At 43.3% G+C, this 22,798-nt stretch overlaps 1 protein-coding gene across 2 annotated transcripts in view; it reads right to left on the reverse strand.

The window, feature by feature from the left end:
* Nucleotides 1–13,123: 13,123 nt before the first annotated feature.
* The window catches only part of yap1 (Yes1 associated transcriptional regulator), an 87,343-nt gene continuing 77,668 nt past the window's right edge, over nt 13,124–22,798 (reverse strand). For both annotated transcript variants that reach the window (XM_078402797.1, XM_078402796.1), the window contains 3 exons: nt 18,498–18,628; nt 17,012–17,124; nt 13,124–15,973 (listed from right to left, as the gene is read on the reverse strand). In XM_078402797.1, the coding sequence (XP_078258923.1) occupies nt 15,735–15,973; nt 17,012–17,124; nt 18,498–18,628 (483 nt within the window). In that variant the 3' untranslated portion in view covers nt 13,124–15,734. The remainder of the gene's footprint in view (nt 15,974–17,011; nt 17,125–18,497; nt 18,629–22,798) is intronic.

The following is a 22,798-nucleotide window of genomic DNA, read 5'->3' on the forward strand; positions in this document are numbered from 1 at the left end:
ACATTTTATTTATATAGCGCTTTTCATATACTCAAAGACGCTTTACAGAGATTTTGAGAACATAGGGAAATTAATAAATAGATAAATAAGTAAATAAATAAATGAACAGTAGGTGAGGTGACCTTCAGTGGTTGAAGATTTGAGTGTGTAAATGTAGGTGGCGTGTTTAGCAAGTTGATGGATGACAAGAAAATCTGTATACTGGACAACATGGAAGATAAATAAAGAATAATTGTGACAATCTATGATTACAAGGTCTTGATCAATTGGGAAAATGGACAGCACTGGCAGATGGAGTTTAATTTAGATAAATGCAAGATGTTGCATTTTGGTAGGACAAACCAGGGCAGTATTTGCACAGTAAACAGTAAGGCCTGAGGAAGTGCTTGCTGTACAACAGAAAGGCCTGAGGATGCAGGCACAATGTTGAATGAAAGTGGTGACACAGCTGAGCAGGATGGCAAAAGTGGCGTTTGGTATGTTTAATCAGTCAGGGTCTTGAGTATAGGAGTTGGGAGATCATGCTACAACTATACAAGACCTAAATAAGGCCACATTTGGAGTACAGTATATACAATGCCCTCCATAATGTTTGGGCAAAGGCCCATAATTTATTTATTTGCCTCTCTACTCCACAATTTGAGATTGGTAATAGAAAAAAATCACATATGGTTAAAGTGCACATTGTCAGATTTTAATAAAGGCCATTTTTATACATTTTGGTTTCACCATGTAGAAATTACAGCAGTGTTTATACATAGTCCCCCCATTTCAGGGCACCATAATGTTTGGGGCACAGCAATGTCAAGAAAATGGAAGTAGTCACGTTTAGTATTTTGTTGCAAAATCTTTGCTGCAATGACTGCTTGAAGTCTGCGATTCATGGACCACCAGTTGCAGGGTGTCTTCTCTGGTGATGCTCTGCCAGGCCTGTATTGCAGCCATCTTTAGCATGCTTGTTTTGGGGGCGAGTCCCCTTCAGTTTTCTCCTCAGCATATAAAAGGCATGCTCAATTGGGTTCAGATTGGGTGATTGACTTGACCACTCAAGGTGACCATTTTTTTAGCTTTGTAAAAACTCCTTTGTTGCTTTCGCAGTATGTTTGGGATTATTGTCTTGCTGTAGAATGAACTGCTGGCCAATGAGTTTTGAGGCATTTGTTTGTACTTGAGCAGATAGGATGTGTCTATACACTTCAGAATTCATTATGCTACTACCATCAGCAGTTGTATCATCAATGAAGATAAGTGAGCCTGTACCTTCAGTAGCCATACGTGTCAGGCCATAGCACCCCCACCACCGTGTTTCACAGATGAGGTGGTATGCTTTGAATCTTGGGCAGTTCCTTCTCTCCTCCATACTTTGCTCTTGCCATCACTCTGATATGTTAATCTTCGTCTCATCTGTCCACAAGACCTTTTTCCAGAACTGTGGTGGCTCTTTTAAGTACTTCTTGGCAAACTGTGGTTGCTCTTTTAAGTACTTTGTGGCAAACTGTAACCCAGTCATCCTATTTTTGTGTCTAACCAGTGGTTTACATCTTGCTGTGTAGCCTCTGTATTTCTGTTCATTAAGTCTTCTGTGTACGTTGACAAATCCACACCTGACTCCTGAAGAGTGTTTCTGATCTGTCGGACAGGTGTTCGGGCGTTTTTCTTTATTATAGAGAGAATTCTTCTGTCATCGGCTGTGGAGGTCTTCCTTGGCCTGCCAGTCCCTTTGCGATTAGTAAGCTCACCAGTGCTCTCTTTCTTCTTAATGTTGTTCCAAACAGTTGATTTTGGTAAGCCTACGGTTTGGCTGATGTTTCTAACAGTTTTATTCTTGTTTCTCAGTCTCATAATGGCTTCTTTGACTTTCATTGGCACAACTTTGGTCCACATGTTGATAAACAGCAATAAAAGTTTCCAAAGGTGATTGAAAGACTGGAGGAAAGACGAGGTGCTGAAAGCTCTGTTATACCGGCATTAAGGAGGCAATTAAACACACCTGAGCAATTACAAACACCCGTGAAGCCATGCGTTCCAAACATTATGGTGCCCTGAAATGGGGGGGCTATGTATAAACACAGCTTTAATTTCTACATGGTGAAACCAAAATGTATAAAAACACCCTTTAATAAAATCTGACAATGTGCACTTTAACCCCACGTGATTTTATTTCTGTCATAAATCTCAAATTGTGGAGTACAGAGGCAAATAAATAAATGATGGGTCTTTGTCCCAAACATAATGGAGAGCACTGTCATACTGGTCACCCTGCTGTAGGAACATTGTCATTAGATTGGAAAGTGTGCAAAAAATAATAATTGAGGATGTAATTAGGTCTGGAGAGTTTGCGCTACAAGAAGAGGCTGGGTACTTTTTCCTCTGGAGTTCAAGAGGCTAAGGGTTGACCTTAGAGGTTCATAAAATCTTATCCCCAGAGTAGAGGAGTCTAAAACTAAAGAGCATAAGTTTAAGGTGAGAGGAAAAAGATTTAAAAGGGATCGGAGGGGCAACCTTTTCAACACAAAAGTACATGGAATGAGCTGCCAAAGGAAGTGGTAGTGGAGTGTACAAATGCAACACTTAAAAGACACAGACCGGTACGTGGATAGGAAAAGTTGAAGAGATATGAGCCCAGTGCAGGCAAGTGTGTTGAGTTCTGTTGAACAACTTTGCCAGCAATGAACATATTGGACCGAGGGGTCTACGACTAAGTAATAAGTTAAGGCTGCATTCCAAAAGGTAGAACAAATGAACATATTTTCAAAATCTTATTTATAGAGATTTCCCAATAATTTGGCATAGAGATTCCTAACTAGGTGTTAATGTAAATTGTACTGAACATTGCCTGGTATTAAAAAGGATTCCATTTGGAGGAAAAATAAAATGCTAGAGTAACTCAGCAGGTTAGGCAGCATCCTTGAAAAAAGTGGATTGGAGATGTTTCAGGTCAGAATGATCTATTGTATTTGGAGACTGTCTCATAATTAATTCATGGTCTGGATGCAGATTAATAAATTCCCCTTAGATCTACCATCAAATATGAAATCAAGAAGATAAACAGAATTATATAAAAGTTAGTAACTATTAAGATGAGGTTGAAAAATCAGTAAAATTAAAATGCTGGAGATCTGAAATAAAGATTTTTTTAAATGCTCAGCAGTTCAGGCAGCATTCCTGGAGAGAGAAACAAAGTCAATGCTTCATCAGAACTTGAAGGGTCTCAAAACCCAAAATGTTAACTTTATCCACAGAGAATTCCCAACCTTAGCATTTTCAATATTTTATTATATAACTCTAGGGGCTAGCGGAATCATCCATGATGATTAACTGAATGACTGTTTAGTGCGGACAGATTAAACTATCTCCATTTGTATGTGGTAGCTAACTGGTGCTTATTAATTACATGAAAGCATTAACACATACCATTCAAATTTTCAATAATATAAAGCATTTTTTTTTTCATTTTAAAATAATTCTGAACAAAGCACTCAAATGTGGAGCAAGTATTGAAAGTGCTGTTCTTCTATAAGGCATAAGTCTTTACCCAAATTTGACTTGATACCACAACACTTTATGGGATCCAGAATTAATTCAATGCACCTGATACCACCTCTGGCAGTCTGGGGCATTGATTGAAAGTGTTTTTGTTTGTAAAATGTCACTCTGACAAGTCAATGCTGCAGCTTTCCAAATTGGACAAATTCCCAAATCATTGAGGGGATCAATATACAGGATTGATTTAGCTGTGTACTTATTGTGTCCAAATTGGGATTTGTTGAGTGGTCTGCTAGTTTTGATATAGTTTAGTATGTTTGTTGTTTGCCAATAAAGTAAAACCTTACATCTACAACCCTCTAACATCAACAATTGTAATGGGGGGGGGGGGGGGGGGGGGGAGGTAGGTGGAGGTATTATTATTTTTAAGGCGGCAATGGTGCAGCTGATAGAGCTGCTGTCTCACAGTGCTAGAGACCTGGGTGCAATCCAGCTCAGGTGCTGATTCTTTGGAGTTTCCATGTTCTCATTGTGACCACCATTGGGTTATCCATGATATCCACCATGTGCTCTGTGATTTCCTCCCATATCCCAAAGATGTGCAAGTTGTAGGTTAATTGGCCTCTATGTTATCTCTCCTAATCCAAAATTTAGAGCTACTATGAATGGGTGATCGATTGTTGCCATGGAGTCATTGGGTTGAAGGGCCTATTTCCATGCTGCATCTTTCAAACCCTCCCCTCCCTTCCCCTCCACAACCTCTAAAAATGAGGCCACATTCTTTGCCAGTTGACCTGACTACATTTTTATTCTCTTTGTCCGATTATCTGAAGGTTCTGGGAACATGGTTCAGAGGAGCCAAGGCATGTGGCATTGATTGGTCAAAGTGAATAGGCAAGGTGAAACTGGGAATTCAAAAGCGGAACTCCCTTTTCACTGTGGGAGAGAACCTAAACTTCCGTGCAAAATACTCAAATGTAGCTGCTCGTGGCGCTTTTGTTTCACGTTGCCTTTGTGAAGCCAGAACCCTAGACTGCGGCAGCAGTCCCCCATTTCATCTGGCAATCTAAATGGCAAATGGAGCATATTAATGGGAATATAATATATAATTCTCCAGAAAAAAAGGGAGGCATTACACGCAAAGCAGCTCTCATCCTTTGTGGCTGCATTAAGACTTTGGGGTCACAAACACCAAGTACCGGTGTTCTACCCGTCCTTGCATCATGATGAATCAAAGAAAAAAATACTCCTGACCACAAATTAATTTGGTGCTGGTCTGCACAGAAGGTCTTCAAGGTCCTGTATGAAAACAAGACGATGGATCCTGTCAGATGCTTCCTTGAATGGACAGCCAATGTCATGTGGCAGAATGCCTTGTACCAGAACTGACAAGTGGCAAGACCATCTTGGCCTCCCTGTCAGACAGTTTCAATCCCATGCAAGCTGCCTTCAAAGTGGATGCAGCGTGGATAAAACCCTGTGTGGAGATGATCGTCCAATTCATTGGATATATAAAGTGCTTCCTTTTGCATCTATTACCCAGCATTCAATGTGACGCCTTGCCTAATAATCAACTAGTCAATTTGCACCCATGTAAGGTCAGGTTTTGAAAATAATGTTTTTTAATCCAGACGGTCTCTATTTCAGCCAGAAGCACAGAAAAGCAGCATTAAGAGGCTACTGCAAATCGCCAAGAGTACTCAAGATATCAAGTTTCTTTAAAAAAGCACATTCAAAATTATTGATTAGTAACAATTCTAGGGCCTACCATGATCTATCGTCCCTTCAGTTGTCGGATAATTTATGTTAAACTTGATGGGATCTATTGACAAGCCACTGGTCTGTTAACATGATTTTTATGGAATAATTGCTGCAATGTCTTCAGAGGAAGGTAGTTAGAGTAAAGCCACCCATGAGAATTTCATTTTATTCGGTTTGGATAGCGAGCTGATCCTATCAATCATTCAGGCAACTAGTTCACCAATGACAGCATTACATGCACATTGCCTTGTGTTCTTCTGACCCTGTTCCACATTCATTATTAAAAGTTGTCTTCGTCATCCCCATTTCCAAATCTCTGTTCTGCAATGTTGCACACAAATATTATAATTATTATTGCGTTAGGTGACATAGTTCTGAGTAGCTGAAGCATATTCACAACTTGTTGATGGGTTTCTCAATGAAAGTGTGATGATACCCGCTTCATTGCAGCATTCCATCACATGATTTGAGCTCCTTGTGGATCGCATGGGTCAAGCATGAAGGGGGAAACCATTTACTCCTACTCAGCCCTCAACATTATTGAGGTGGTGTGGAAAGCAAGACTGCTGCAGCATAATGGCATTATGACCACAACCCTCGCTACACTGCAACATTGTATTAATTGCAGAGGATATCTGAAAGTGTGAAATCCCAACAAGCTGGATTGACTGACTTGCTTCAATTTCCATGGCCTCTGGCCTCCATCTCAGTCACTCCCAATTTTTAATCTGTCTCTCGGCCATCCTCCAGGCTTAAAGGCTGACCAGCCAACCCCAGACTCAAACATCGTCATCCTGGACCAAATTAAACAATTCTAAAACATTTAAGACCAATGATTAAGTAGGTTAAAGGTGTTCATGTGATACAAGTATACAAGAGTGGTGAGTCTGTGGAATTCTCTGCGACAGAAGGTAGTTGAGGCCAGTTCATTGGCTATATTTAAGAGGGAGTTAGATGTGGCCCTTTTTGCTAAAGGGATCAGGGAGTATGGAGAGAAGGCAGGTACAGGCTACTGAGCTGGATGATCAGCCATGATCATATTGAATGGCGGTGCAGGCTCGAAGGGCCGAATGGCCTACTCCTGCACCTATTTTCTATGTTTCTATGTTTTTATATTTCCCTAGAAAGGAATATGCATACTGCCTTTTGTAAATTACCAAAATAAAGGATTATTTTTCTGCTTTTTATTTCTCATAGCGTTCTGCCAGTTGGCCACATCTTTTTGATGTTTATTCCAGAATCTAATCATGACAACTTCTGGAGAATCTGCCACATTTACATAAAAATGCTCTACATTTATACAGTTATGGCGAGTCCGAAAACTTGTTGATTGTAGAAGAAGTTTATTGCAGCCGCAATATTCGAATACAAAGTTAAACAACAAGGGTAAGGACAACCATCAAAAACTTACTGTCTTCTGCGAAGACTTCTCCGAACTGAACATTTCGGGCGCCAAAAGCGCACATGACAACGCTGGCCAATCAGCGATGTCGCTCTCTGGACCAATCCCTACGGTCGCGCTCACACGTGACCTTGCTGGCCAATCTGAGGGTTCGACGACCCGGACCATTCTCTATGGTCGCTACATGACCCCCCCCCAGAACCCGAGGTACGGAACCTAGCAGGGAGCCGGATTTCGCGACCATAACGAGTACGGAGAGGGGCAGCCTGAACCATAGGAGCAGGGGATTCCGGACTTGGAGGAACCGCCGGAACGGGGGGTCCTGGAGGAACTGCCGGAACGGGGGGTCCGGGACTGAGCGGAACTGACGGAGGTCGGCCTCTCCTAGGGGTTTGGCCGACCAGGACCGGTTGATCCGGATCCAAGTGTGCAGGTTTGAGCCGGGACACCGAGACGAGCTCACTCCTGCCGCACATGTCTAAGGTGAAGGTAGCCGTTCCCTTACGCAAAACCCGGAACGGCCCTTGATAGACCCTCTGCAACGGGGCACGATGGGAATCTTTTCGCAGAAACACAAACTCACAGTCCTTCAGGGAAGGCGGTTCATGTACCATGGGACACCCATGACGTGAAGTCGGAACTGGAGCCAGGGAACCCACCCGTGCCCGGAGAGATGCTAAGACTGATGGGACTGGAGGCAGCTGGTCTGAGGGTTCCGGAAACAAATCTCCGGGTACTCGAAGTGTCGAGCCATATACTAGCTCTGCGGACGACGCACCGAGATCTTGCTTAGGAGCAGTCCGGATGCCCAGAAGAACCCAGGGGAGTTGGTCTACCCAGTCCGGGCCTTCAAGCCTTGCACTGAGGGACGCCTTGAGTTGACGGTGGAACCTTTCTACAAGTCCATTTGCCTGGGGGTGGTATGCAGTAGTGGGTTGTAACTTGGAACCGTACAGTTCTGCGAGCGCGGCCCAGAGGGACGAAGTGAACTGTGGCCCCCTGTCAGTGGTAATAACTGCCGGGACCCCGAAACGAGCTACCCAATGGAGGGCCAAAGTCCTGGCACAAGAGGCTGCCGAGATATCAGACAATGGGAAAGCCTCTGGCCACCGGGTGAACCGATCCACCACCGTGAGGAGGTGGGTGTAGCCCCGGGAGGAAGGCAAAGGCCCGACCAAATCCACGTGGATGTGGAAAAAACGAACTGCTGGGACCTCGAACCCCTGTACGGGAGGCTGGACATGGCGCTGGACTTTAGCGGTCTGACAGGGAACGCAGGAACACGCCCAACCCGCTACCTGTTTCCGTAGGCCATGCCAGACAAACCGAGCTGCTACTAAAGCAGAGGTGGAGCGGATGGACGGGTGCGCCAGCCCATGAATGGCATCAAAAACCCGGCGCTGAAGGGAGGGCGGTACTACTGGCCTGGGACGGGGAAGGGAAACATCACACCAGACTTTTGTGCCTTCCGACCCGCAGGCTACCTGAGCCAACTTCAATCCCGAAGTGGTGGACTGGTATGCCGAGGCGGTATCTGCTAGAAGCTGTGCCTCCGCAAGCTCCTGGGGATCCACCTCGCAGTCCACCGCCGAAATTGGGGAAAAAGCAGGTCTAGACAGGGCGTCAGCAACGGCATTAAGCTTACCCGCGACATGACGGACATCGGTGGTAAATTCGGAGATAGCAGTCAGGTGCCGCTGCTGGCGGGCCGACCATGGGTCAGACAATTTGAAAAATGCAAATGTTAATGGTTTGTGGTCCGTAAAGGCTACAAATGGGCGGCCCTCAAGGAAATACCTGAAATGACGAACAGCTAAATAGAGGGCCAGATGCTCTCGGTCAAATGCGCTATACTTCAGCTCAGCCGAATTTAGTTGCCGGCTGAAAAACGCCAAGGGCTGCCAACGGCCACCGACCTGCTGCTCCAAGACCCCGCCCACCGCCACGTCAGAGGCGTCAACCGTCAGGGCCGTGGGGGCGGAGGGGCTCGGGTGGACCAACATGGTGGCGTCTGCTAATACTGCCTTAGCTGCTGTAAAAGCCGACTCTGCGGCCGGGGACCAAATCAACTCTACCGGCTTTCCCGCAAGGCACTGGAAGAGCGGGCGCATGACCCGCGCAGCTGCCGGAACGAACCTATGGTAGAAGTTAACCATACCTACGAACTCCTGTAGTCCTTTTACTGTGGTGGGCCTGGGAAATGCCCGGATAGCCTCCAACTTCTCGGGCAAAGGGGAGGCGCCGGCAGGGGTAATTCTGTGCCCTAAAAAATCAAGAGAAGGGAGACCGAATTGACACTTGGAGGGTTGGATGATGAGCCCGTGGTCTTGGAGCCGCTGGAACACAGTCCGCAAGTGGACCTGGTGTTCCTGCACTGAGGGGCTGGCGACCAGGATGTCGTCTAAATAAATAAACAAAAAGGGTAAACCCCGACCCACACGGTCCATCAGTCGTTGGAAAGCCTGTGCCGCGTTCTTTAAACTGAAAGGCATACGCAACCATTCAAACAACCCGAACGGAGTAATCGTGGCAGTTTTCTGTATGTCCTCCGGCCGCACCGGAATCTGGTGGTATCCGCGCACCAAATCGATTTTGGAGAACACCACCGCTCCTTCCAGCCCAGACGAAAAGTCCTGTAGGTGCGGTATGGGGTAGCGATCAGCCGTGGTGACAGCATTGAGACGCCGATAATCGCCACATGGTCTCCACCCCCCAGATGCCTTGGAGACCATATGCAACGGCGAGGCCCACGGGCTGTCGGACTGACGGACAATGCCCATTTCCTCCATCTTCCTAAATTCCGCCCGTGCCACCACTAGTTTGTCTGGCGGTAGTCTCCTGGCCCGAGCGAAAACGGGAGGGCCCTCGGTGCGGATGTGATGGACCACGCCGTGCTTGGCCGAAGGCGTGTCAAAACGTTGGATGAGCAGCTCTGGAAACTCCGCCAGGATCTCAGCATACGAGTCAGGGGCCGCGACGACGGCCTGGACAGTAGGGCTGGGCGGGGAGGCGATTGTCGGAGCGACGGGCTCCTCGCTGGTGGAGGGTCGGAGGTCGTTACCGCGGACATCAGGGACCAGTGAAAAAGCCCAGAGAAAATCTGCGCCTAGGATCGCTTGTCTGACGTCTGCTATGATGAATGGCCATTCGTACGTGCGGAGGCCTAAAACAAGGGACATCTTCCGTATACCGAAAGTGCGAATGGGGCTGCCATTAACCGCGATGAGGGTGGGACCTGTCTTACCCGTTCTGGTTTCGAGGTCGGTCGGCGGCACTATACTGACGATGGCTCCCGTGTCTACCAAAAATTCTGTGTCCGTGAATCGATCGTGGACGTAGAGGCGTCGGTTCTGGCCAATCGCAACTGCCCCTATGTACGATCGGCCGAGGCATTTCCCGCGAAGGTACAAGGTGAGCGGCAGTTGCGGGATTCTCTACCCCATCGTAGGTGATAATAGCACCAGCCGTGCTTGTGCGGATCTTTTTGGCGGGCTTTCGGAGAACTGGCGGGAGACGCGGCGCCATCTTGATGTCGCTGTGGCGTGGTCACTGATGTCGAGACCTTGTTGATCGAACCGCTTGCCTTGTTTTTAGCCGCTATGAACGCGTCCGCTTTCGCTGCATATGCTTCGGGGTCCTTAAAAGAACAATCCGTGAGCAGCAGTCGGACATCCTCAGGAAGCTTCTCTCGGAATGCCTGTTCGAACATGAGGCAATCCGTATGCTCACCGGCTAGCATCATCATCTCGGCCATGAGAACGGACGGCCGTCGATCTCCGAGGTCCGGTAGGTGCAGAAGTCTTTCAGCGCAATCATGCCTATTAAACCCGAAGGTTCACAGTAACAATTTCTTCATTGCCTCGTACTTGCTTTCCGCAGGCGGATTAACGATGAACTGCATCACGCGTGTGGTCGTCTCCGGTGATAGAGCGCTGACGAGGTAGTAATACTTCGTCGAGTCGGCCGATATGTTCTTTATATGAAATTGGGCTTCGGTGTGGACAAACCAAGATTGCGGTGAATGTGTCCAAAACAACGGAAGGTGAACGCTTACCGCGCTTAACTCCGGTGTGCCAGGCGCGGCATTCAACAACGAGGCGTCGTGTTCCTGCATAGTCGGTGATCGTCCAGATCACGTCGGGGTCACCAATATGGCGAGTCCGAAAACTTGTTGATTGTAGAAAAAGTTTATTGCAGCCGCAATATTCCAATACAAAGTTAAACAACAAGGGTAAGGACAACCATCAAAAACTTACTGTCTTCTGCGAAGACTTCTCCGAACTGAACATTTCGGGCGCCAAAAGCGCACATGACAACGCTGGCCAATCAGCGATGTCGCTCTCTGGACCAATCCCTATGGTCGCGCTCACACGTGACCTTGCTGGCCAATCTGAGGGTTCGACGACCCGGACCATTCTCTATGGTCGCTACACAGTTATACATTGATGGATTGCGCTTGCATTTGAAAATACTGTTTTGACCTGATGGTTTCCAATTTGTCAAATGTATGCTGTTAATGTCATTTAAATTATAAAATCTCATTCATAACAATGAAATGCCAGTCAATCGGCTTCTATTTAAATGATAACCTTCCCAGAGTAACCTCCCAGTTAAACTTGTACCCAATTCTAATCACCTTAAATAGTTTGAAATTCACTTCAATCACATTGCATAAGTGCTAAAGGTCATTCCATATGCTAGAAGCAGGTTACTTACAAATAGCCAAACATATCCCTGTAAAACTTTGGAAGTAGATAAGAGAGCTTTATCTTTTCGCCGACACCATTTCTCAGTGGTTAAAATTCTTCCTCCAATCCAGTGTCGATGTTATGGAGGGGAAATAGGAACTTGACACTAATGTAGTACTCAAGTTGACAAAGGCATTAAATGTCCTTGCAGGGATTTGCCAGCATTTTTCACATCCCCTCAAATGCAAGATCTGCATTCCATGGAAAATGTGAATCACTGCAAGAAAACATTTGACAAGAGGATGGAAAAAATGTTACATGGGCAGTCAATAAACAAGCACATTTGCAAGCAATCCCATTCTCATTCAATTTCCAAAATTATGTTTTCCTAAAGATATTGAAGGATAACAAACATTTTAGTAAATTAAACAGAGGCCAGGAAAAATACAATTGGTAAATTGGTGCAGCCTCTAGTGGCCAATTATGGAGCAACAGAAAATAAAAAATATTTAAACCATGGTTGATTCTTAGTCTTATTGCTTCTGCAACATCTCGACCCGGAATAAAAAATGTGAAGATTGTTGACTAACCCAAAGCCATATTAACCACTAGTTTAAGACTTTGGGTGAATGATGAGTTTTGTATATGCTGCAGATAGAAAACAATTATGGCATAATGAGATTATCAGTATACTGTGAAAACCATTAAAGATGAACATTTAAAAAGGGAAGAATCTAAGCCACGTATCACATACACATCAATTTTTTTCACACTAGAAAGGTAGATAAATCAAGCATATTGCACTCTGAATCTCATTGAATGAATGAGGCTTTTGTATTTTGATGCACATACCTGAATAATGAAAGTTTTGAAAGAGATCAATTGGCCAGGATTGTTGAAGTTCTTGCTGCTCTTTCAGAGATTGATTCTTTGGTTGAAGGTTACAAGGAGTAACCGAAAAGGATTGCCTTACATTCACTCCAGTTAATAAAAAATGCAAGGCAAACTTGTTAAGATAAATGAGTGAGAGAGATTCAAGAGATGCTGAAAAATCCTTTGGTCAGACCCTAACCTTTGGGAGCAAGGTGGAAATTAGGAGTTAGCCATTTACAGCAGATGGAGACATTTAGAAAGCTTTAAACCTTTGAAATTCTCTACTGGTCTACTGAGTCTATTTTCAAGCTGGGTGATGTGTATTGAGATTAAGGGAATCAAGTGTGAGGAAGTGGCAGAATCATTCAATGGTTCTTATTGAGTGATGGTGCGGGCGCAAGGCCCACATGTCCTAACTTTGCTTCTATTTCTTCATGTTATCCTAAAATTTCAATGTTACATGTTCATTTTAAAATTCAATGCAACATTCTTTCAAATTCTTGTGATGAGCCAGTGCAAAGTTTGCAGCCACAATCTCTAAACTAGTCAAAGGTTTGTTACTAAACTGGCAAATAAAGAGCAGTGAACCAGTATTTGGTCTCTAATCTTTACCAAGGTAAACAGATCTATGCTAGGGATGTTGTTAGTTTCATACAATTAATTTTACGCTTGTGGGGTGGATAATATTACTATAACATTGTTTATCAAGAAGCAGCACATAATAGATTGAACATTTTTTGAAGAAATGCAAAATGAAGAAACTCCAGCAGGGTTCCAATATTAAGCAAGTGATTACTAATTCACTGGAATAATATCAAATTGTTTTCTATAAAGATGCACACACATAATTTGGGATAGGCAATGCCAAGTCCAAAGAAAAAATGCAAGGGACAAGCAATTCTTTGCCACAAAGAATATATTTTATACCATATGAATCATCATGAACCATTGGAAAGTATTACATACAGAAATAAATGAAGTATGTCTCTATATACTGGCATGCCGGTACATTTGGAAAAAAATAAATCAACCTTTCAGAATATAAATTGAAGTGTGTGCATTTACCAGTACTCCTGATATAAAATATTTTTTACATGTTTAACAACTATCACAAGACAGAAATGCTGGTGTTCTGTGTATGCCAGGCATATATCTGGCTATTTAAAGATATTTCGGGCTTGTTTGAAAAGATTTCATTATGCATGTTCAAAAAAATGTGCACTTAAGTATTTTGCAAATTTAAAACTTTGTTGCATTGCTTTAGTTCCAACTCTGATTTCTCTCATTTCCTACCAGTTAAACAATATAGGTCACCAACCCCCAGTTAAAAAAATACCAGTTTTTGCACCTGTTTAACTATCTGTACATGATCACGCAAAGCAATGACTTTTCCTCTCTAACTTGCTTTATAAAAGGTAATCACATTCATGAGCCACCATGAACTCTACACAATGGCACACATCAGAATTCACTCTCTTTTCGAAGCAATGAATGCCACTGATCTTATTCAGGACTTGGTTTAAAAAAAACATTTAGAATCTAATATGGCTGCACAAATTAGTACTACTTGATCATACTTTGAGTATGAAACTACATTAGTTCTAAAACTAAAAAGTATACAAATAGAATTTTGTAGCTCATCGCTGAGCGCAGGTTGCATAAGCACATGTTTGAATATGCTTTGTCCAATTTTTACAAGTTCCATAAAATCAATGTTGAGCGGAGTATTGATTATAAAAATGCTACTTGTCAAATGGAAGCTCAGGCAGGAACAAAGAAGGAGGCACTCAATCAAGGGGCCTTGGAATGTAGCACTTTCAATAAATATACTGCTTAAGACTTTCAATACAAAAACTTTAAAACCATGCCCAAGAAACAACTTGCAAGAAATTCAACCTGCAAGAAAGAATTGCCTAGAATTTCAGCATTATAACCTTTGGACCTAATATAATATTCTGATTTGACAATGCAGCATTCTAATTTATTGCTACTGATTGGGAATAATTTTTTAGGCCTACTTTTGAGATTTATGTATAAATGGAACAACTGTGTCAGATACGCACCATTTTTAAAAAAAGAATGAGGATTTTTGAACACAGCGCTCACTGAGGATACATCAAGCAAGGGGAAAACGAGATTTACTTATTTAAAATGATTTTCAGGGCTCTCTCCCGGTACCTATTTAAATATACATAGATTCAAATTACAAGCCACGTTTTCTTTATAAGTAAATATCAAGATGCAGGTTGAAAATCTCTAGTCTGGTGTCCTTAGGAGCTGACCTGTACCAGATCATAAGGTTTCAACCTTAAAAGTGATTTTCCAAAAAAGGGGTATAAAGTATTCAACAGTTCCCAATTGAAAAACTGAATTATATTGTACAAAAAAAAGCTTATGAACTTCAGTGTTTAAAGGAATATTCTTTGGACACATTTTTGATCGCAAAGCTTCCGCTGATATGTTGCAATTCTTAAATCTATTATACACATACAAATGCTTATAACCATGAACTTTCTTAATCATTCACTACTGTATATAGAACTCTTCATACTATCTGTGCTGCTAATCATCTAACACAAACAATCATTTAACCATTCAACAACCGACTAAACAAGTTCAAGGGCTATTTCCTTTAGGCATCGATATAAGCTGCAGTTTTTATAAAATTGGTCATGCCCCAAGTCTTTTGGCGTAAAATAATCATTTGTTCATTAACTGCAGAAGTAAGCACCTACTTTCAAACATATCTGAAATAATTTTGATAGACATTACCGAAAATGTATACTGTAAAATCATGTACAAGTAATTAAAAACCTCTGACAAATCTTTCATATTTAAATAAGACCAAATGAAACTAATAGCTGAGAGTTCACTTTGTGAGAGTTCACCAACCCCCAGAATTAATTACACAGCTGCTTGAAATTTAATAGCTCAAAGACAAAAGAAATACATCTTTGTGGTGTATCCCATGAAATGGAAGACACCACCTAAAAATAAAATCCATGTAGGCAGCATATTAGGATGCAAGATGTGACAATGCTTTGAAGGAGCTAGGCAAAGGCACTTAACTAGCACCCGAATCTCTGTTGATAGTTCAGCAGCTGTTGAATAAGTCTAATACAGAATAAGCCCAAAGTAAAAGATAATGTTACTTGATTTAAACACAAAAATTTATCGGGTTTCAAAAATAATTCGGAAAGCAAAAAAATGTAATCATTGCTGCAAAACTAAGGAATCAAACAAAAATCATACAGGTATTGTCCATGGATATAAATTGAATACAAAAAATCAACAGGGTATACTAGCTCTTCAAGATAATGTAGGTAAAAATGGGATATAACATTTGCTAATCACTATTTCCAAAATGTGTGGAATACTAAATGGCATAATCCTGTCCAAATATTCAGAGTTCATCTAATCTTGCATCAGGAGAAGAGACTCACTGAACTTCCAATCAAGTTATAAAAATGTTATAAAGTTTTCTCATCCTTCACAGAATAAAATAGTCCATAGGATTAAGAATCCTATAGCCATGTCAGAAAGCTCTCTTTATCTATCTTTGTGGCAGCAAGGACAGACTCCATGTCATTAAGAAAGTCGGAGCTTAATGCCTCTTGCAGGCTTGGCATCAATTCCTCTCCTTCCACATTCATGCTGTCTTCTTCCAGTGTTCCAAGGTCCACATTAGTTCCTGGAATACTTTCTAAGTAGTCTGGAAAACGGCTCTGCTGGGAATTTAGGTTATTTGGGCCAAGGTTTTCACCTGGATAAAGAAACCAAAAGAAGGTGAAAACAGCCTAATTGAACAAACATTCTATATATTTTTTTAAATCAACAATTACAATGCTGTTTTACTCAAATGAATGTATTCCTACTCACAAAAAAATGTCCTTAATTTCCTATTCTGGATGCACTATGCTCCTTTCCATAATATTCCATATTGCATTTAAGCATGGGATGTATCATAAATGGCGATTATTCAATATCTCCTCATTTACACAGCATTACATGGGCAACTGGAGAACAAATAGGGGGGTGGGGGGAGGAAATCTGGTGGTTCTTCCAACTGCAGGTAACTGTTGACACCATGATGTACAAACTAACATCGAGGACAAGATCAGTTAAATCAATACAATTTAGGGATCACCTTGTATTATCATGGTGTGGTATAACACAAGACAACATTTATCCTCAGAAAAATCATGTTCATTAACAGTCAGTCAGTCATATGGGCGTATGGGTAATTTATTGAAGAAATCGATGCAATGGAGTCAACCTTTTAGTCTACGCAGATTTACCAGCACGCAAGCTCACTCTAAAGTTGTTCAATCGAGTGGCAATCTTCAGGTTCTCAGTTCTCAGACTGGGTACGACGAGTCTACATCTGGTACGAGAAGCCCCACAGGATCAATGGGAATACATTAGTCACGTTGTTATTTGACTTCATCAAATTGTAATCTTTAAGAGGTACTTGATTGTTCAGCCAGGAAGAGGGGAGCAGTAGGAGAAAGTGGGTGTGTTAGGACCTCACTGGTTGACAAAGGATTTCTGCCAGCAAATCCAGTTACCTGTGCCAGGAGTGAACAGTTTGTGCACTGCTTTGGGCCAGAGCAATGTCAGGAGGACAAGGATTCCAGCAGATGACTGCATCCTGCATCCACGCTGATAGAAACCAGAGATCTTGGGATCAACAGAAGATGCTGGACATAATGTCCTAATTTTCAAAAATTACTTAATTCAATAAATTTGGCTTAAACATTGCATCAGCTTTAAGAACAATATTTCTCGTAACCAAACAGACCTGTGTCCATTTCCTCAACACTGTTAAGGAAATCATCAGGCGTTCTGGGCACACCGTAGCTGTTCATGCCGAGTCCACTGTCCGTACTCTCCTCCCTGGAATGATATGTCCCACTGTAGAGAAAAATAAACCAGTTGAGGGGAAAAGTAGGCAAAATTAAACTGTAAAAGTCTATGAAAAGATTGTCTTTATACACATGTTCTCCCTTTCGATTTCAGCTTCTGAGCAGCAAATTACAGTGATATGGAAATATTGGCTGGAAGCTATACTCAACCATTAGATAAGTTTCTGAGAGAGTCAACGACTAAACCAGCAGGAAGGACAGATTCTATGGCAAGTATTTTAGTCTTCAATACAATTTATCTGAAGGATACAGCAATTCTGACAAAATTGGTTGAATGGCGGAGAAGCCATCAACAAATAAAGGCTGTGAAGGACTGAGATGAGATATTGAAAAAGGGGGAGCAGGATATTATCAGTGTACATGTGGAAGCCAGCCCATGCCCAGGGATGACATTGCCAACGGAGAGGTAATAAGAGTCAAGCCGTGGCAAGGCGTAGAACCTGCAATTTATGCCTTGAGACTGTTCCAGTGCTTTGGTGGAGGCAAGAACGTGACTGGGAGATTTATCAATTCTACATGGGTTGGGGACATAAATTTGAGGCAACCTCACAAACACACTAATCGTTTAATAACATGGCATAAGGTGTTTTTTCAGAAAACAGGATGAAGACAGTTTTAAAAGGGTGGGGAATAGAAACTTCACAAATTGCTCTGAATCTGTGAGCAGATTCAAATTATGAGCAACATATAATGATACATTTTGAAAGGACTGTTCAGTCAAGGAAAGAGTTGTTGTTTTTGTGAAATTGACCATCATATTGTTGGATAAGTGTGGTTTCAAAGTATCTGGCAACAGGCCAGCAAAGTAACAGCTAAATTAAAGCTCTTCGAATAAATTCTCAGATTTCATTTTGATTCAATACCTCAATCTTTAAATAACTAACAATTCTTTTCAGTTGTCCTTTTCAAGTATAATAAACATTCTCCAATTTGTTGATTCAGTAACATAAATACATATATTATGTATGAAAAACTCGTTCAAAAGGCTAATTATTAATTATCAGTTCGTAAAAAGGTATTGTGATTTTATTAAAATAAACTGCTTCTAGAAGAATAGCACAACTCTGGAAGGCAAATCAAACACACACTGTGCTTAATACTGTATTCTGGCACATTATAGTCCCAAAGATTTCCTTATTTAGGAAGTCCTCAAGAAAGATGTTGATATCCCTATCCCAAATATTTACAGGCACTTCTTTGGCAGGACTAAGTGCACATCTGCCTGCAATTGTTATAAGTGAAACTTACAGCTATGAGTAAATGTTTCACATGTTCTCATTGCCTCAATCTGTAAAAATATATTGCAAAAACAGAATGTTGTTATATAGCAGTAACATACATGCTTTTAGATTCAGTTCTCACCTGTTAAGGAACGGATCTGAACTGTTGGTTGTCATTGTCCTTGCATCTTGTGGTATTGCAGATGACGTAACGGGATTTTGAGGACTGCCATCTTGTTCAATAGTTGGTAGCTGACTGCGCAAGGCCATTTCCTGAGAACAGGGTGCAGACAATTAATTCTGAAGCCAAAGTATGCCTTTTGAATAATTTGTTTTTATTTCATAAGCCGTGTTTTTCAAACATGTTGTTTTAATAAATGATAGTCAATCAGTAATATTTTATTTAACTGGCAAAATCTTCAGGTTTACATTACACAGATGCAATGTGACATAGAGGCATGATATAATTCACCATGTTACCCTCACCCCCTCCCAATGCACACAAAACAAAAATCTACAGTCAAAAGGCACTTAGCGTTGTTTCTTTTGACTGTCGAGTATTGTTTACAGATGCCTTTCAGTATTTCCCTAGCGAGATTGACATGAGAGGGGGTGTGGGTGGGGGCAGGGAGAAGAAAGGGTCCTAGAGCAGAAAGGTTGAGCCAAATATTGAAATGCAGGAGAACAAGATTAGTAGACAATGACACTGCAGACCTTGCACTATTTTTTAATTTTACTATAATGCTGTAACACTGCACTCTAGTATTTTTTTCTCTTTGTATTACCTGCAGCATGGCTTGATTGTTATTGTGTACAGTATGATTTGATTGACTAGATTTTTCACTGCATCTCAGTACACATGACCATAATAAACCAATGGCAATAAATTGAGGCAAGGTTGATGTTGGTGGCATCAGGCGGGAACTTGCTTAAGTCGATTGGGAGAGTCTGTTTGCAGGTTGGGGGACGACTGGCAAGTGTGAGGCTTACAAAAGTGAGATAGTAAGGGTGCAAAGGCAGAGTGGTCCTTTTGAAGTGAAGGGCAAGGCTACGCAGGTGTAAGGAACCCTGGTTGACGAGAGATGTTGAAGTTCTGTTCAGGGAAATAAGTATAGTCAGATTTAGGTAGTTGGGATCAAGTGAATCCCTCTGTGAATTTTTCCTGATTGGAAGCCTGAGGCCAGTGGAACACACAGGAGTCAGTACTGGGTCCCTGTTGTTTCTTATCTACATTAACCGAGTTTGGATGTCAATATAGTTAACATTATTAATAAATTTGCAGGCAATACCAAAATTAGCAATATGGAAAGCGATAACGGACATCCAAGCTTACAACAGGATCTGGATCAGTTTGGAAGGTGGGACAAGAACTGGCTAATGGAATTTTACTCTGACAAAGTGTGGTGTTTTACTTGGTTTTGCCAAATGCTGGTAGGTCTTGCACAGTAGGTGGTGGAGCCTGGAGAGTGTTGGAGAACAAAGTGACAAGTCAGGTAGATGGAGTGGTAAAGGCAGCATTTGGCATGCATGCCTTCATTGGGAAGGGTACGGGGTATAAAAGTTGGTGCAGCTGTACAAGTCATTGGTGAGACCACACTTGCAGTACTGTGCGCAATGCTGGTCAAGCAGCTATAGGAAGGACACCTTGAAGTTCAGAAAAAAGTCACCAGGGTGTTATCTGGACTTCGGGAAGAGCTGAGGTCACAGGGATAGGCTGGGAGTTTTTGCTTTGGTTATAGGAGGCTAAGGGGTGGCATTATTAAGTTGTGTGAGTTCATGAGGGACAAGGATAAAAGTCTTTTTCGCAGGAAAGCTGATTCTATAATTTGAGGGCATACGCTTTGGGTGAGTGGCGAGAGGTAGTCCATATCTGGAATGAGCTGCCAAAGGAAGATGTAGAAGCTGAACATATGACCTTCAAAAAACATCGGAGACAGATCTTTGGATAGGAAGGCTTCAGAAAGATATGGGTCAATTGCTGGTGAACAGGAGCAACTCAGAATGCCAACTTTGTCAGCATGGACAAAGTGGGTTGAAGGGTCCGCTTTCACGCTGTCTAGCTTTATGACCCTGACATTCGACCCTACATTATGATGGTCTACTGAGTTATTGCAATAACGGAAGACACTTTTGGGGCTTCTCTTTTAAAAAAGACTGGAATTAAAAGATTGATCCCATTGATCCAGCAGCATGAAGCTCCGCACCAGTGGAATCTCCGGCCCCCATGTCAGTATTTCTGCTCCGACACCAACATAAATGCCAGCACTCCCAGGTGTCCCCAGGGTAACCCCGGCTCGCAACAGTGATACGTAACCTTATCTCAGTGACTTCATCTTCCATCCTGCCGGGGCAGACCCTCATAGAAGGCAACAGCCTTCTGCAAACTTAGCAGCTCTTGGACGAGCAAATGTGCCGAAATCTGTGCCAAGAAAAACCTGGTGGAAACGCTGATTCACTTTCAAGTGAAGGAGAAAAATAAACTCTTTATTTTTAGTTAGGTTGAAATTATTGCTAACTAATGAAGTGGCATTTTTAATCTCTAACAATATTGGGTTCCAATATTATTTAAGATTAATATCCAAACATTCACATCCAATGGCCCCAATCATACTGACAGTGTTACCAGCCATGAGCGTGGGAGCACAGGCCTTCAATGCTTCAGGGCATCAAAGAGCTTCAGTGAATCTAGCTGGCTAGCTTTGTTGGAACAGTCATCATCCTGGAACAAATGATGTGGAATCACAGCAGAGGCAGCTATCCTGCCCCTTCCATTATCCTCCGTGCTAGCCATACTTTACGGTTTTATCAAACTAGAACACATTACATCAGCCTACAATTTGTCAACGGCTAATCAACCAAGGAACAGAAAAGGAAATGTCAGATATCCAAAAGAATGCATTTCTTCATTCTTTTGGACATTAAAAGAGAAGTATGTAGTGTGCCAAGTAGGCCGAAATAATGACAAGTAGTCAGATGCTAGAGAAAGCGAGTTTACTGTAGCTAGCTGGAACTCAAGGAGAGAGAGAGTCATGCGGTCCTTGACCTTTATACTCCCGGCCGAAGTCCGCCTCCTTGGATCGACTCATTCCCGTGCCGAGGGGTCGTGAGTGGTATGGCCCGACCCTCGGGAGCCGCCACAGGACCCCCCCCCCCCCAGAACCAGAGGCACGAAACGCACCGGCGGTCGCACTAGTCGACCGAACCGTGTACGGTACCCGTCCGACGGGGGGTCTGGCGGGGGCACAGCTGGAGGGACAACCGGGGGGGCTGGCGGGGGCACAGCTGGAGGGACAAACGGGGGCGGAGAAGGGGGTACAAATACCGGTCGAGATGAGGGGATCGGCGGGTGCAGTGTTGGAGGCACTTGCAAAGGGGGGCGCCCGCGCGGCCGAGGCTGTGTAACCCGCACCGGCTGGTCAATGTCCAAGTGCGCTGGTTTAAGGCGATTAATTGACACGGCCTCCGGTCGGCCCCCCATGTCCAACACAAAAGTTGTCTCGCCGTGTTTCAGCACTTTGAAAGGGCCCTCATAAGGTCTCTGAAGCGGTGCTCGATGGGCGTCGCGGCGGAGGTCTTATGAGGGCCAAAAGGTAGGGAGGGCTACGGAAATCGCCTCGATAGCCGGTGTAGCGCTCTCGGACAGCGAGGCGAAGGCTGCGCTCCATGTCTTGTCCATTTTCCTATAATGGACCGTTCGGGGTCACCAATGTAGTGTGCCAAGTAGGCCGAAATAATGACAAGTAGTCAGGTGCTAGAGAAAGTGAGTTTACTGTAGCTAGCTGGAACTCAAGGAGAGTGAGAGTCATGCGGTCCTTGACCTTTATACTCCCGGCTGAAGTCCGCCTCCTTGGATCGACCCATTCCCGTGCCGAGGGGTCGTGAGTGGTATGGCCCGACCCTCGGGAGCCGCCACAAGTACACCAATCATCCAAAACATTATGACCTGATGAGCCAAATCCTCATGACCACCTGCCTAATATGCTGTTGGTCCTCCGTATGCAGCCCCATACGCAGCAGGCAAGAATATTGTGACATATTCCTCCCGTGACCACTATTAAAATTTTCTGTGACTTGTGCCACAGTAGACCTTATGTCAGTTCGGACCAGACGGGATAGCCTTCGTTGCCCTTGCACATCGATGAGCCTTGGGCGCCCAACACCGTGTCGCCAGTTTGTGGTTTGTCCCTCCTCGGACCACTGTCGGTAGGTACTCACCACTGCTTACCGAGAGCACCCCACAAGCCTTGCCGTTTCAGAGATGTTCCGACCCAGTCGTCTGGCCATAACAATTTGGCCCTTGTCAAAGTTGCTCAGGTCTTTACTCCTGCCCATTTCTCCTGCATCCAACACATCAACTTCAAGAACTGACTGTTCACTTGCTGCCTAATATATCCCACCCCTTGACAGGTGCTGTAACAAGATAATCAATGTTATTCACTTTGC

The sequence above is a fragment of the Rhinoraja longicauda genome, chromosome 7, assembly GCF_053455715.1.
Source record: "Rhinoraja longicauda isolate Sanriku21f chromosome 7, sRhiLon1.1, whole genome shotgun sequence".
Classification (NCBI taxonomy): Eukaryota; Metazoa; Chordata; class Chondrichthyes; order Rajiformes; family Arhynchobatidae; genus Rhinoraja; species Rhinoraja longicauda.